This window comes from Mustela erminea, chromosome 20 (assembly GCF_009829155.1).
Source record: "Mustela erminea isolate mMusErm1 chromosome 20, mMusErm1.Pri, whole genome shotgun sequence".
Lineage (NCBI taxonomy): Eukaryota > Metazoa > Chordata > Mammalia > Carnivora > Mustelidae > Mustela > Mustela erminea.
The window spans coordinates 32,046,448-32,061,880 of NC_045633.1; the positions used below are offsets into that span (position 1 = coordinate 32,046,448).

Here is a 15,433-nt window from a genome sequence, read left to right on the forward strand (position 1 = left end):
TCCCCAGCCACGGCTCTTTCAGTTCCCAGCACTTAGCCTTGCCTCATTCCCCAAAGACCCTCTTCCCCAACAAAAGACACATGGCAGAAGGGGAGAACACACACCAAGTTTTATTGGGGGAAGGGCAGTATTTACAGGGGCAGGTAGAAGAGAGGGGAGTCACACAGGGTGGGGGTAGGGGAGGTTTGGGGTCCGGGGCAGACAAGGGGATACACAACAGCCCCTGCACCCACCCCAACCCAGGGCGGGTGGGAGAGCAGCCGGGGCCCAGGAAGACCCAGGAAGACGGGTGGGGAAGGACGACAGTGGGGTTGGAGCCCCTGGGCTGGGGGGCTCAGGGGCTTGTAAACATTGACCACTCTCAGAAGGGGATGGGGGTGGGAGAGGGCTCCCCCTACACTTCCTCACAGGGTTAAGGCCTCTCCAGGCTCAAGGGCCCCCTAAGTTCAAAGTCTCTTTAGCTGGGGGGAAGGGGAAGGGAGAGACAGGGAAGCGTGTCACCCCCCTCCCCTGCATTGGCTGCGGCAGGGGTGGGGGCGGTTACATTCAGTCACAACAGTATCCCCCCCGACTCCTCTAGCCGCCAAATACTGGCATGAGGAAGGGGGGAGCGGGGGGCCAGCAGCAGCAAGACATTTCCCCCTGGCCCATCACCCCCTTATTGCTTTAGAGAGAATATTGTCTTTTCACGGACGCTAACACTGTTGAAACCAGGGAGAAGCGGGCGGAGGGTGCCCCTCCACCCCCGAGGCCAGCTTTATCCCCCAACACTGACCCAGTTGCCACTTTGGTGCAAAACGAAACAAAAACAAAAACAAAAATGTGGTCTCTCTGGGGATGGATGGGGAAAGAAAACAGGCCACTCCCCATTTCCCCAGGGCAGGAAGGATAAATACATTCATGGAGGGGAGGCAGTGGCAGACTCCTGCCCTAATACTGCGCTCTGAGCAATGAGGTCAATGGGAGAAGTTAAATGAAAAACCCAAAAGAAAAACGTAAAAAAAAAAAAAAAGAAAACAAAACACAAACGGAGACAAACCCAGGTAGGTGATTGGGAATAAAAGTTGGTGAGCGACAGAAGGGCAGCCTACCCCTGACCCAGGAGAGACGACACTTCCATTCCGGACCCCCGCACCTTACCCAACATGAAAAACGCATCGGGGGAGCGGGAAGGGGAGAGGCCGCTTGCTCCTCTCCCATTTGGTCAATGGAGGGGTCAGAGCAGAGCTGGGTGGTCCGCAGCCCACGTAGCTGGCTGCAGGCAGGGAACTCCCTTCGAACAGCCCCCACGCCGCAACCTGAAGCCCCGCGCTGCCCACTCCCTCGGCTTCCTAGGCCCTCCTCCGGCCCCTTTCACAGGAGCCAACAGTCCCGAAGTGGTGCCTCTCTCTCCAGCTCCTGGAGGCACTGCTCCACTCCCACCTCGCGCAGAGTAGAGGCAGAAGGCGCAGCGGGGGCTTGTGGCCCGAAGAATACATTCATGTGGCAAGGCAGGGAGCTGAGGCTTTCAGCTTCATGCCCAGGCCGCCCCCCTCCCCACCAAATGGCAGCAGTAGGGGAAGCCCCTCACCAGGGCCAGAGCGGAACCTCCACCACCCCGACAACCAGATGAGGTTGGCACTGGCTGGCCCTTTCCCCTCTACCTCATCAGCCAGCACAGGACAGAGGCCCGGAGAGCGGAGGCGGCCCGGCCCATTTGTGCAACTCTTCCCCCAAAGCAGCAAAGCCGAGGGGCTACTTTGGCCCCAACCCCGGACGACTCTGCCACAGTCACAGCAACAAAGGGAGCCGTTCACAGCGGGTCCGGCTGGCGGGGCTGAGGGGGCCTCGCTGTGCAAACTGCTGGCACCCCAGCTTCCAGTTACCCCAATGGCCCACCGTGCGGGGCAGGGAGGGTAAGTGCAGCCTTGGGGGCCAGGCAGGACAGGTCCGTGGGGCCCGTGTCCCCACTGCCCCAAAATAACAGTGTGGTTTTTTCTTTCAATCTCCTAACCTTTTTTTTTTTTTTTTTCATTTTCTTTTTCTTAAAAAAAACCAAAAAACAAAAAGAACAAAAAAATCCCAAAAAACCTCTGTGGACCTTCCATTGTCACCCTCACTGTCCCTAGAGGGGGAAGGGGTGCTTAGAGTCTAGTTTTGAACAATTTTTTTTCTTGTCTCTCCTAACGTGTTCTTCAGGGTTGTTTAAAATGTTTTTTTTTTTTTCCCAAGAGAAAACAAAAACAAAACAAAAACAAAAACAAAAAAAACAAAAACCCTTCCCCCCCATTCTGTAAAGTGCCTCGTGGTGGGTGAGTTAAGGTGCATCGTGTGGTTTGTAACAAGTGCTGGGGACCCTGCCCCTGCTTCCTCCTACGCTCCCTGTGGGGAGCCTGCAGGCTGGGGACCCAAGGGTCCAAGCCGCTGCTGCCGCCCCTGGCCTACAGCCCAGGGGCTGGTGGGACGGGCTGGTCAGTAGTCATCCACGCTCTCGATCTCACCAGAAGGTCCGTGCAGGGAGTACCCTGAAGCCGGGGAGAAGCTGGGTTTGAGCTCTCCCCAGGCTCCTGGCCCCTGCTGAGTAAAAAGCCGCCTTCGTGGCCACACCCCCGAACTCACCCAAGATGCTAGGATCTGAGTGCAGCATCAGCGCCCGCCTCTTGGCCTTGCTGCCCTCCCCAGGGCCGAGTTTGGTGCTGTGGTTGGTCTGAAAGGCGGTCTGTAGGGAGCCACTGCTCAGCCACGCCTCCTGTGAGGCTCAGAGAGGGAGGCTGGGTCAGCAGGGAGAGGAGAGGAAGCCTCCCCCGACCCGCCAGGGGCCCGCCAGGCCTCACCTGCTGCTGCTGCCGCTGCTGGCTGGCTTTCTGCTTGGCCCTCCGCTCTAGGAACTGTTTGGCAAATTCTTTGGCTTCCAGCGTGTCCCCCAAGCAGGAACGGATATAATCGTGGACGTCATAGGGGGATTCCACCTCCTTGAGGATCGCTACAGCCATGGGCACTGAGGGGCAGGATGGGGGCTGTCAGGGTCCGCCCGGCGCAGGCCCGGAAGCCCCGGCCCCGCCCAGCCCCGGCGCTGTGGCCTGTACCATCCAGGCTGCCCGTGGTGCTCAGCGTGTGCAGCATCTGCTCGCACCACTGGGTGAAGCCGTCCTGGGGCCTGGGGATGCCCTGCAGCAGCTTCAGCAGCTTCTCTTCCTCCTCCGTCTTTTTGCGCACGGGCCGACCCGACAGGTGGCTGTACGAGTCACTGTGGGCCGGGGAGGAACGAGAGCCAGAAAATGAGCGGACACCTGCCCCGTCCTTCCAACCCTGGCCCGAGGCCGGACAGGGCGTGCGGGCCCGGGCACCCACCTGAGAGAGGGGCTGCTCCGGCTGTTCTTCAAACCCAGGCTGCGGGCCAGGCTCCCGCCGCTCTTGAGGGTGTCCTCCCAGAGCCCCGGGCCGCCGCTGCCGCCCCCGCTCTTGTCGGGTCCGCCCCACAGCGGCCCGGCCTCAGACACCCACTGGTTCAGGGGGGCCGAACTCAGGCCCCCAAGCTGCTACAGATGGCAAGAATCAGAGCGGCCCCGATCGGGGACACACTCTAGAACAACTAAGCGGGGAGGCTCACTGAGGTGGCCCAGTGGGGCGAGGGGAGGGCCGCCCGGAAGAGAAACGCTTCGGAGTCAGATACGGACCAGGGCTCAGCCTCAAAAGTCGGGGCTAAGCGACTCCCCCCACCCCGGGTCACCCTGGGAGCTGACTGCAAGGTGTTCCCCACGGCTCCCAAACCACTGCTCAGCGGGGGAAGGGCCGGCCTGCTCACCACGCGGTGGTTGGGGGCCTGGGCCCGCGACGGCTCCCGGGGCGCCGGCTGCTTGTGCAGCTGCCGCTCGCCCTCCAACTGCAGCTCGAGCAGCGTCTTCATGGACAGCCCCTGCTTGGCCAGGCCGGCCCACAGCGGGGGCGGGGAGCTGGGCGCCGGCGGCACGGGGACAGCGGCCACCGCCTGCTGCTGCTGCAGCAGCTTCAGCAGGAGCTCCTGCTGCCGCACCTGGACCAGAGTAGCGCGGTGAGGGCCAGCGGCCTGGCCCTGGGCCCGGGCGGGCGAACACCGGCGCGGGCAGGCGCAGCCAGGCACGCACCTGCTTGCGGCGAAACAGCTCCTCCTCCTCCTGCCGCCGCTTCTGCTCCTCCTGCTGCTGCTGCTGCCGCCGCTTCTCCTCCCGCCGCTTGCGCTCCTCCTCCTCCCGCTTCGCCCTGAGCTCCACTTCTCTGCGCTCTTGGAACTGGCACAGCCAACGAGCTCAGACGGCAGACCCGGGGGCCCCCCCGGCCTTCCCTGCCTCGGCCCGACCCCCGCCACGCGAGGACCGCAGCCGCAGGAAACCCACTCACTTTGTGTTGCAGCTGGAGTTGTTCTAGAATTGGACCCTGAGTCGAAGAGTTAATTGGTATGTCCCAAAGACTGGCCTCACCGCCTGCAGGAGGCAAGGGCGGCGGCGGGAGGCAGCTCAGGCTCGGCTGGGCTGGAGTGGCCGGAGGGCTCGAGCAGACACCATGTCTGTCACCTCCTCCCCCAGCCCCCGCTCACCCAGGGACTTGGGGCAGGAACAAGCAGGCCACACACCTGACTGTGATGAGGCTGAGGTATGTATGTCCCAGAGGGGGCCCGAATCCGGCACCGACAAGGACCGGTTCATGGTCGGGAGCAGGTTCTGGTCCCCGCCTCTGAGGAGAAAAGCCACCATTCTCAGAACTCCGAGTTCCTCTTGGGGCTGCCCTGCTCCCCCTGACAAGACCCCGGCCCACGAACCTGGGCGGTTTGAGAGCTTGGAGCTGCTGCAGGAACGCCGCGAGCTGCTGCTGCTGTGGTGGACTCAGGTCCCCCAGAGCCGCCTTCTCCCGGAGCGCGCACTGCGGGAGCTGCCGGCTGCCAACATGGGGACGGGCGTCAGGGGCGAAGGCCACCCGGCCCGGCCCGGCCCGACCCAGCCGCCAGGGCCTCCTGGGTGCCCCGTACCTGCCAACCAGCTGCAGGAACTGCTGGTGCTGCAGCTGCTGGTACAAGGCTGCGGCGGCCATCTCCTGCTGCTTCTTCAGCCGCTCCTGGTCCATGTTGCCCTGGGTGAGGGCCAGAGCGCGCCTGTGGCTCTGACCTCCTCTCCCTCCACACCCCTGTTGCCATCCGTCCGGCGCCAGCCCCGCTCCTGCTTCCCCTCCCCACTCCTCGCCAAGGGGGCCGTGCTTACCAGCAGTGGGGGTGGCGAGGGTCCTGGGGCAAAGGGCACGCGACCCCACATCTTGATCACCTCACCCAGGGGCTGGAAGCCCTCATCGCAGCCCCGCTTCACAAGCAGCGCCATGGAAAAATAGCCCGCCTGGAACCACTCTGCCATCTCCTGTGTTGTGAAGGGGCCTGGACCAAGGGAAGGACGACATTGGCCAGAGAGCCGTGCCAGAGAAGCCCTGAACGAGAATGTCAGTGTCCCCTGCCCCCAGCAGCCCCTCCTGCATGGCTCCTACTCCCCACGGGCACCTTGGATCTCCCCCTGGGGGTCCTTGTAGAACCACTTCCGGGCGGCACCATGGCTGAGGGGGAGGGCGGTGGCAGCCGCTGAGTGGCGCAGGCCCTGGGCCTGCATGGCGGCCGTGAACTGCTCCTCCTCCAGGGAGCTGTCCTGCAGGGAGGCCACCAGCTTCTCCGCCTCCTGGGAGACAGAGGAGAGAGTTAAGGCTCAACAGCCCAATCCCCGCAGCATCAGGATGGGCTGCAGCCAAGATCGGGGTGGGGTCGGGAGGTCAGGTTACAATGCAGAGGATCAGATGGGGAAAGCGTGGGACAGGCCAGGGACAGACGCAACGATGGCTCTCCGTCCCCGTGCGGCGGGATGCCCAGAGCCTGGAGGTCCCTCACACCTGCTGCAGGTGTTTCAGGCCTTCATCATCCTCCAGATCTCCAGGTGGGCCAGATGGTGAGCCTACCCCAGGACTCAGCGGCAGTCCCCTCACATCATCTAGAAGCAAAGACAGTGGAATGGGGGGCGGGGTCCAGAGAAGAGGAGAGGCTTCCCTATGCACCCTCACTCCAGGAAAGTGGGACTCCAGTTCTACTCCTTCCTCCCAAGATGCCTCAGGTACCTCCATCCCACCACAAGGAAGAGGAGTGTCCCCCCATGCCCCACTCCGCTACCTTCAGCTGCTGGCAGGTCCTTGTCTGCGGCGTCATCCCCTTCCCCATTAGCTCCCCAGAGTGGGCCCAAGGTGGGCAGTGGGGAGGGGGAACTGGACTTCTCCTCCTGAGGAGGTAGTGGGGTCAGCTCCTTTCCTCCTGAAAGACACAGGTAATTACCAGAATTCAAAACCAAAGGGCCGAAAGGCCTTAAAAAATGACCTGACACAAACTCCCCCATTTGTGGCCCAAACCTAGACCTCCAAACCTCGAATGCACCCACCTAACTTTGCTCAACTCCTCTAACACCCAGGAAATCAGTACCACAAACTCCGTCTCTCAACACTGGACACACCGTACACGTGTCCACGTCACAGCCCAGGGCCCCCAGACCTACTAAAGCCGCGTTCTTCAGATTCTCCAAAAGATTTGCACGGATCACCTTGATGACGCCGGACTGTGAACTGCCTCCCCGCCTTTCAGGCACGGGCCTGCTCCGTCCCCCCCCCCGGCCGGCCACACCTGCTCAGGGCCCCTCTGCCCACCTGGCCTGGCTCAAGGCGCTCTCCCTCCTCCCCACCCCACCCCGCAGGCTCACCTGCCTCAGGCCCCCCCTCGTCTAGCCCTTCGGGAGGCTCTTCCTCCTCTTCCTCCAGGCCCTGGAAGTCAAGCTCCTGCTCCTCAGGAATGGGCTCCTTAGGGCCCTTCTGCACAGGGTTAGGGGACACGGCGGGGGAGCAAGAGGCAGAGGATGAACGGGTGGGAGTGAGAGGCCCGCGCCGGGGCAGGCCCCACCGCCCTCCCGTGGCGCCCTTCCCTGCGTCTCCTCCAGTACCTTGAGAGGCAGGAAGGCCCCCGAGGCATCGAAGGTGCCCATCTCTTCGTCCTCGTCATCCAGGCACCACTCTGGGAGCCCGTCCTTGTCTTCCTCGAAGCCGTCAGGCCCCCGGCACCTCCGCAGGTGGGCGCTGCCTCCCCCACCCCGCCCTTCCTCTTCACCACACCCTCCTCGGTCCCCTCGCAAATCAAACTCAAACTTGCGACGCCGGTCCCCGTGTTCCCGCCAGCCAGCAGAGCGGGGGCCGCCATCTGGGCAGGGAAAGACAGAGAAGGAAGGTCAGGATCCCGGTCGAGCCGCCCACCAGGACCTCCCCTCCAGCCCGGGAACAAGCGGCATCTCCAGGTCCGCTCTCCCAAGCACCCCACTCCACAGCCCTTTCTGTCCCCTGCACCCGGCCGCAGGAGCCCACCCTCACGTGAAGGCTCTGTCACCCTCTGACCCCATGACACACATCCGGCCCCAACCTCACCAGGGCTGGCTGAGCGCCAGCGGTCGCCGTCTCGCCGGGGTCCTGCCCCGAGTCTCCAACTGCCCTCCTCCTCCTCCTCTTGCTCCTCCCGAAGAGAACGCCAGTTCTCGCTATCCGAGCGGGCATGCTCCTTCCTCGGGCCAGCCCCTCCCTCCTCAAACCCGGATCGTGCTTGGGGGTGGGGGAAGACACAGTCAGCGCCACGGCAGCCACGGTCCCGGGAGGAGCCCAGCTCCAGGCCCTCCTGTCCCCTCCGCCTCCCTCAGGAAGACACCCCCCTACTGACACCACCCACTTAAGTCCTCCCCCCCCACCTCTCAATGACCTTTAGGACCAGGCTATCGCCACTCTCCATACCTCCATCCCTCCTGGCCGACTTCTCAAACCTTCTCTCGCCTCTGCAGAAGGAAAAGGTGTTGGTCAGGACAGGACAGACTCCACCCAGCCCTTCCACGTGCAGCACCTCGGAACCCTCTGTCCGTTCTGCCCCCAGAGGGGTGGGAAGAGGGAGGGCGTTGGGGGGGGGTGTCCTAGAGAAATGTCAGGCTTGGGAGGGAGCGTAGGAGGGCACACAGGAAAAGGTCACGAGATAAACAGGTACTAAGAGAATCAGAAGTAAGACGAAAGGGCCGCAGGGAGCCAGTCTGAGGCCAAGAGGAAACTCTGTGACCAGGGCTTATTTGGAGGGTCTCCTGCTGCCCTCTAACAACAGAGACCAGAGCCACAGGGCTTCCCTCGGCTCTGCCACTATGCTGCCAGCACCTGTCATCCCAACTCTGGCTACGCTGGATCTCCCGGGGGTTTCGGCCGAAGGCCCCATCGCCTTCTTCAATGCTTCTTTGGTAAAAGCAACTGTCACCACGGCCTCGGCCTGGAGAAGAGACGAGATACATGTGGGAAACCTGCCGGACCACCTCTCTGCACCCTCAAACCACAGGCAGCACCCCCCGGCCCACCCCCAGAACCCCCCTCTACCTCGGCTCCGAGTGCTGCCCCTGCCACGGGAGGTGCCACCTAGGGGGGGACCAGCCCCTTTCCCCATCAGCCTCAGCACAGCCACACTGTTCACTGACAGGGAGAAGTTTCTCTGAGGAGGGAGCCAGGGGTGGGAGTGAGGACCCAGACACCCACCCCCCTCACCCCTGCCCAGAACAAGCCCCACCGCCTACCTCCCCAGCTCCAAGGCCCCTCTGCAGGGGAAGACCCAGCGCCCGCCCCCGCCCCGGCCCCGCCCCACCTGCTCCTCCTCGGTCAGCGGCTCCAGCGCCAGCGGCTGCAGCGGCTCCTCCTGTAGCACCGCAGCAAACTCCCTGTCCTGCAGCTCATCCGGCACCTGTCAGCGGGGGCAGGAGAGCTGGGATCCCACCCACTCCCAGGCCCTCTCCACCCGCTCAGACCAATCAGGCAGCTGGGCCACACGCCCCCGACCCGTCTCCCCGCACCTTGTTCTCCTTGACGTAGAGCGCCAGCATCTCCTCTCGCCCGTAGCGGTAGTCGGCCAGCTTGTACTTGGGCATGGCGGGGGAGGGGGGCGGGGAGGCCACGCTGCCACCACTGGAAAGCGCTCGCAACCTACGAAAGGAACACAGGGAAGGAAAGAGACAGGAGTCTGAGCAACCCTATTTTTTCTGGCTTCTCCAGACCATCCACAGCGTGCCGAACTCACCACTCAGGCCCAAAATTGAGGGTCTCTGCTGCCATTATGGAGGTGGGCGTGTCCTCGAGGTCAGAGGGGCTGAAGGGAGGAGCGGGGACCTGGCACGTTCACTCTCCAAACACCTGCGGAGGCACATGGACACCAGGCCTGAGAGACCGCACACGCGGAGCACCACGACAGAATCAACTACAGACTCCCACACGGACTCTGAAAGGACTCACCTAAGCCAGCCACGTGCCACACACCATGAGTTACACGAACTGTCACGAGGAGGGAAGACCTGGCAGAGAGGAGGGGCGAGGGCGGCTAGAGCCCCTTCCGGCTTTGGCAGCCTTCAGAGGTCGCCTCCCTCCGCCCCAGACTCACTTGGCAGCCTTGCCCACAGGAAGCAGGTAGGGCCGGGCCCGGGCTCTCCTCAGGCAGGGGCCAATGCTGGAATGAACCAAGGTCCCCAAGCTACAGGATGATGATCTGACTGCAGTGGCGCCCGAGGAGGGAGCTTCACATCCGGGAAAGATCCTTACCGAAAGGTGAGGAAACAGAACTGGCGTTAAACCAATGGGCCGGATGGGTCCCCCACTTCTGGCCCTCCGTCCTGCTTAATAGGGAGATCTACTGATGCTGGAAACTTCAAGCTGTCCAGCGCAGAGAACTACAGCCCCAGCTCCTCCTCTGTCCCCCACATTACGCCTCAAGAGTAGTCAACTCCCTCAGCAGAGCTGAGCAAGACACGGGACTCAGCACCCTCCCTGCACGGCGCGCATTCGGGAAAGGGCTGGTGGAGGCATGCGGGCACGCAAAACACAAACAAGCCAGCAAACCAAAAACCCATCAGAAACCAGATATTTGAAAGACAAAAAACATCAGTTATGAAAAAAAATTTACAAATCAAGTTTGGGAGCAAACCTATTTCCCTTCTGAAAGAACTCAGGGCTGCTTGTTTGGTGGCTAGAATCCAGGGATTTAATGTCGGGAGGAAAGCCAGAAGAAGAGGAGTGATGGCGGGGAGACCCTATTCCAAGGCCAAAGACAGGGCACGCGGAAGGCTGAGGGCAGGTAAGTCTGGCCAGTGACCGCCTCGGGCTGGTTTACCCAACATCAACACCCAGACCCTTTCCACGAATCAGGAAGAGCCCGTCACAACTACTAAGAACCAAGATGGGAAGGCTCTTTCTTTTTTCTTTTTCTAAATATTTTATTTATTCGACAGAGAAAGAGATCATAAGTAGGCAGAGAGGCAGGCACAGAGGGAGAGGGAGAATCAGGCTTCCAGCTGAATAGAGAGCCAGATGCGGGGCTCAGTCCCAGGACCCTGAGATCATAACCTGGGCCAAAGGCAGAGGCTTAACCCACTGAGCCACCCAGGTGCCCCCAAGAAAGGAAGATTCTTATGCTATAAACTAGGAAAGAGCTCCCCTTACCATAAAGTAGAAATGAGGTCGATAGAAGCAGTGGCAGTGGCAGTGATCTGTCCCTCTAAGGAACGGCTCTCAGGAGGCGGCTCATCCCTGGCGGTTCCAAGCGAGGACAGGTGGGCAAGGTCTCAGGGAGCTGCACGGGGGCTTCCCTCACTGGCTGGTGGGGAGGCTGGACCCCAGGGCCTCCACGGTTTCCATCAAGTCCACGACTCCACACAACTCTGGCAAGAAAGGAGGAGCGGATTCTTACCACTCTCACTTCCAGCTGCACACGGAAAGATGAAGGAAAATGCCCCGACAGAGGCAGGACCCGGTCCCAGAATCCCAGCAGGAAATGCGGCTCTGGAGAGCATCTGGAACGGGGGGCCCTCCCCCAGTGCGGACTTTGCTTCAAAGCAGTCCCAAGTGGCCACTGCTGGTGACGGACAACCCCACAGCATAGGTGGCCGTCAGGAGACTCATCTGCTGCATCTCCCTTTCACTGGACTGAGGCAGGCCTCCCGGACGACAGAGCGGGGTTCATTCTTCCCATGCTAACACCCCTGCTTCATTCGACCCAGGAATCAACCTTGAAGACATTATGCGACAGGAAACCACGAAGTCACAAAAGAAAAATACCACAGGACTCCTCTCATGAGTGATTCCTTAAGAATCCAGTTTAGAAACAAAGAGAATGACCGGGCCGGGGCTGGGGCGGGTGAGGAGAGCCGGGAGCTGCTCAGAGAAATGGGTACTGAGTTTTGGCCTGAAGGGGGCAAATGAAGCCGCTCCAGAGCCGGACCGTGGTGACAGCTGCACAACGCGAACAAACTTAACCTCACAGAGCCGGACACTCAAAAACTCGGCTGAAAACTCAATTAAGTGGTATATTTAACCACCATTTAAAAAAAGGTTTAGGAAAAAAAAAAAAATGGGGGAATAGCTACTGCATATCTAAGTCTTCCTCACCCGAAGGAAAACACCCCATATCCCTTCAAGCAAACCTCAGGAAAGACTGTTCTGAGCTTCTTGCAGCTCATTCCAGAAGAGCCACTTCTTCAAGGGGAAGATGGGGGACAGAAGAGCCCTGTGCGTGTGGAAGGCTGCTCCGGGGACGGGGGACCACTCACCCTCCCTCCCTTCCAGGGAGTGGCCACGGCAGCTCTCCTGGACTCTTTCCGCTTCTGGCCTTCGCCTTTCCGTCCCGGCTGGAAGGAGCAAACCGAGGAGTGGCTCCCGGTGTGAGAAGCAGGGCAACTGCGGAAGCAAGGAAAAGGCAGTCAGGGCAGAGGAAGCCGAGGGGCAGCTGGAGAAAAAAAAGTCGCGTCTCCAGGTAAGCCTCGCCACCAAGTCCTGGCAGCTGATGGCCGCCGGCCGCTCCCCAAACTGCGGAAAACGGGGCCAAGCAGCTCCCGAGCCGCCCCACGGTGCCCAGCCCTGCAGACCCGAGGGAGTCTTCTCCAGGTTTCCTCCAAGCCAGGGGTTCTCAATGGGGGAGAGGGGCTGTGCTCCCCAGGGGACACGTGGCAGTATCTGCAGGTGGCTTTGGTGGGCATGGCCGGAAGGTGCTACTGGCGTCTAACGGGCGAAGGGTGGGCACGCGGCTACACTGGCCAGAACACAGAGGGCGGCAGCTGGCCCAACACAGCAACACACTGCCAAGGTTGAGGGCCCTTCCTCCGCATCACCAGCACCGGTAAAGTCTCCTTGCTGTTTGGGAAAAACGAAGACGAGAGAGCAACCGATTCAAGGTCGGTCTCCCCGCTGAAGACCAAGCAAGGAAACCGTTTCCTAATTACACGATCCCATGAGAGACAGCTGAAATCCTGCCAGGAGGGAAATCCTCAAGAAGAGATTTAAAACGTTCTGCTAAGTTTCTCTCTCAAAGCCAACTGTTTGGGTCCCTGGCCGGGACAGGGAGCAGACAGCACTGGGCACAGCACCCTTTCCGGGCTTCCTCTTCTAAGGATTTCCTCACAGACTCCTTCCAGCTTACCCGCCACCCCGTGGTCCTACCTTCTCTCTGCCTCACCTCCCAACTCGAGCTCCCTCTGTCCCTGCCTGCCCTGTCTTCCTTCTCAGGCCTCAGTATTGCCTCTGTAAAAGCTCCTTCTCCTGGCATTGGAATTATTGCTATTAAAAGGCTGCCCCCTGCTGGAGTTGACACGAGAGGACACCTACTGCTCCAGGGTGCTCAGAACAGGCTGGCAGAACAGGAGGGAAGCCTGTTCTCTGGGGTTCAGAACTCTCAGAAGAAAAAGATGCAAAGAATAGGCAGTCCTAGGACATGCTAAGTTAACGTTATTTCCTCATTCCATCACCCCTAAAATTAGCCCCATTCTAGAGCAATGTGCCTTGGCACAAAGAGGTACCACTATTAACAGAAGTGGAGTCCCAAATTCCCCAACATCTGAGCAACCAGCAAACCGCCCAGTTCCGAGCCTGTTGGGAGATGACTCCGCCCTTTCTCAGGATAGAAAGATTCTCCAGGCTTAGGAAGGGGTACAACCGTGTACCCCCCCGCCTGGTCAGTTAGCACAGCTCTCTACTTCTCTGAGCCATCACGAGAAGTAACACCCGTTGGCATGTCTACTGGTTAAGTTTTCAAAGCGCTTTCACACTTTACCTCACTTGATCCCTTCTGCCTACTTGCCCAGTCTTGGGACCCAGCCAGGGAAAACAAGGGAGGATGCAGCTGCCCCCACAGGGGACCCCGTGTTCCTAGACACTATTTGAGACTGGAGAAGGGGTAGTTTTAAGCCACTTTAAATTTCTCCTTAGAATTTTTTTTAAATCTTTCACATAGCAACCTCTCTTCCCTTTCTCTGTTCCGAAGTGGGGCTGCTTTTTCTATTCCTAACTCCAACCACAGACAAGGGCACACAGCGGTCCCTGGATTCATCAGATCACAAAACTAACTTGTCCACTGGCTAAAAAAAGGCAGGCCAGAGGTCTAGGAACACAACTCACTTGACTGTAATCACCATATGGGACCCTTCCGGCTTCTGGTCCTCGGGCCATGGCAGCAACACCAAGCCCAGATTTGTTTCAGCCCTTCCCCATTACACAGGAGACCTACAACTAGGAAATAAAACTGGAGCTGGGTGAGGGATTGGTGGTCTGGGACTGCACAGGGAAAAAAGTACAGGGGAGGGATCCTGAGGGCAAACTCCCACATCAGGAGTGGCAAAGGAACCAGCCTGTTGGTATCCATGGGGCTTGGGATGAAGAGACCGGGGGTTGGGGGGCGCCAAGGTACAACTGGCATTGTCAGCTGGGAGGGACAGTGGAGAGAAGAGGTGTGCAGGGTGCGTTCTGGCTAAGCAGCAGTAAGAAGCAAGAGGGGAGTGAGCCTGGGGTGAGTGGAGGAAATAAGAGGCCCGCAATAGACTTAGCATCTCCCAGGGCTGGAGCCCTACGAAAGACCAGACCAGGAAGCTTACTGGGAATTGTGGTAATGACTGGGTAAGAAATGCAAGATGAGGGTCTCTTTCAAGTTAACTTGGGGGGGGGGGCAAAGTGTGAGGGGCCGTGGCCGGGGAGCTGCTGCATCAGAGGCGCTGGGCTGGGAAGAGGCTGGCCTGGAGACAGGAAAAGACTAAGGTGTTAGAAACGGCCGGGCAACAAGGAAGAAGGAGACCCCAATGACCAAGCACTAATGTCGCCCGTCGAAAGGAAATTTAGCTGAAGACCCAGCGGAGGTGCTTCGGTGAAGAGGCAAGGCTTCCACGTTGGCCAAAGTCATGGAACGCCTGGACTTCAAGACCCGCAGGGCCCAGCTAATTCCGACAAGAGCCCAGAGACACACTGGGGAAGTCTCCCGGGAGTGCCGGGCATTAGGGTCGGGGGGCCCCCGGGCGGGCCCGCCGGAGGATGCGGGTGGACGGGAGGGGGCCGGGCAGGGCTGCCGAGGGGCCGGAGGGCGACCGTTAGGAGCGCGGGGGTGGGAAGGAGGCGGGCCGCCCGGGAGGACAGCGTGCCCTTCAGGGAGGGGGCGCCAGGTGCGCGGGGCTAGGGGCGACGGCGGCCGCCCACCCGGAGGGGGCCGGCCTCCCTCGGGGCCGCGCCGGGGAGGGGCCGGCGGGAGGGCGGACGCACCGGGCGGCGGCAGCGGCGGCGGCGGCCTGGGCAGAGACGCGGGAGGGTCCGTGCCGGCGGCCCGCGCTCTCGCTCTGACTCTCGCAGGCTCGGCGCGGCCGCCTCGGCGTCGGGGGCGGGCCTGTCCCGGGCCCGGCGGCGGGCCGGGGTCCGCAGGGCCGCCGAGCGCTTACCGCGGCGGGCGGCGCGAGGCTCCGGTGCCGGGGCGTTGGCGGCGCGCGCGGCGGGCCAGGGGGCGGCGGCGGCGACGGCAGCGGCAGCGGCGGCGGGGGAGGGGGCGCTGGCGCTCCCGCGGCGGCCGCTCCTCTCTGTTTGTGTTTGTAGCAAGATGGCTGCCCGCCTCGCACCACGTGACGCGGCCGCGGGGCCGCCCCCTCCGCCGCCGCCGCTGCTGCCGCCGCCGCCGCCGCGGCCGCCCCCTCCGCCGCTCCGGTCCCCAGCGACCCGCACGGCCTCGCGCCCGCCCCGCCGGCCCAGTGGGGAGCCCGGACGCCCGCCGCCCCCGACCGCCCCCACTCCCCGGCAGGTGACCTGAGGCCTGGCTCGTCACGTGACGCAGGGCCTGCAGCTGGCCGGGGGGTCGGGAGGAGGCCCCCCCCCCCGGGGCGCTCCCCGGCTGCCCCCAGTCTCTTTCGCGGCACGTGACATGCGACCGTAGCGACGGAGACCGCCGCAGGTGGCATCGCAGGGCTTTCCTTGCCAGTCGGCTTCCTCCGGGAAGCCCGCCTGGGTTGAAGGAGATAACATATAATCAGAGCTGCATTCATCAGACGTCCTGGGATATGTGAAATAAGTGAGGAACTAATGATTTGGAAACTGTCCGAGGCAGCCCTGGCTGCTG

At 61.5% G+C, this 15,433-nt stretch overlaps 1 protein-coding gene across 4 annotated transcripts; it reads right to left on the minus strand.

The window, feature by feature from the left end:
• Window positions 1-92: 92 nt before the first annotated feature.
• Window positions 93-14,928, minus strand: GIGYF1 (GRB10 interacting GYF protein 1). 4 transcript variants are annotated; one of them, XM_032328193.1, is made up of 29 exons: window positions 14,766-14,927; window positions 11,625-11,751; window positions 10,519-10,736; window positions 9,464-9,616; window positions 9,319-9,377; window positions 9,107-9,219; window positions 8,883-9,012; window positions 8,678-8,773; window positions 8,416-8,527; window positions 8,203-8,311; window positions 7,798-7,838; window positions 7,441-7,611; window positions 6,966-7,219; window positions 6,729-6,837; window positions 6,152-6,289; window positions 5,878-5,975; window positions 5,498-5,669; window positions 5,211-5,377; window positions 4,982-5,082; window positions 4,775-4,891; window positions 4,589-4,689; window positions 4,357-4,439; window positions 4,104-4,247; window positions 3,785-4,012; window positions 3,331-3,518; window positions 3,066-3,226; window positions 2,814-2,977; window positions 2,599-2,728; window positions 93-2,504 (listed from the first exon to the last, which is right to left on the minus strand). In XM_032328193.1, the coding sequence occupies exons 6-29, from the start codon at window positions 9,139-9,141 to the stop codon at window positions 2,452-2,454; spliced, it is 3,102 nt and encodes a 1,033-aa protein (XP_032184084.1). In that variant the 5' UTR covers window positions 9,142-9,219; window positions 9,319-9,377; window positions 9,464-9,616; window positions 10,519-10,736; window positions 11,625-11,751; window positions 14,766-14,927; the 3' UTR covers window positions 93-2,451. The 4 variants fall into 4 exon arrangements, with proteins under 4 accessions (XP_032184084.1, XP_032184083.1, XP_032184082.1 ...); XM_032328192.1 differs by having other exon boundaries at window positions 93-2,728; window positions 4,982-5,067; window positions 14,766-14,928; XM_032328191.1 differs by having other exon boundaries at window positions 93-2,728; window positions 3,331-3,515; window positions 14,766-14,928.
• Between the last annotated feature and the right edge of the window lie 505 nt (window positions 14,929-15,433).

Coding starts and splice junctions, on each gene's coding strand:
- GIGYF1 (XM_032328190.1), bottom strand. CDS start 9,141: ATGGCAGCAGAGACCCTCAATTTTGGGCCTGAGTG. Junction 8,312..8,415: donor GGGCAGCACTCGGAGCCGAG/GTAGAGGGGGGT, acceptor TCTCTTCTCCAG/GCCGAGGCCGTGGTGACAGT. Junction 5,083..5,210: donor CCTCGCCACCCCCACTGCTG/GTAAGCACGGCC, acceptor GCCCTCACCCAG/GGCAACATGGACCAGGAGCG.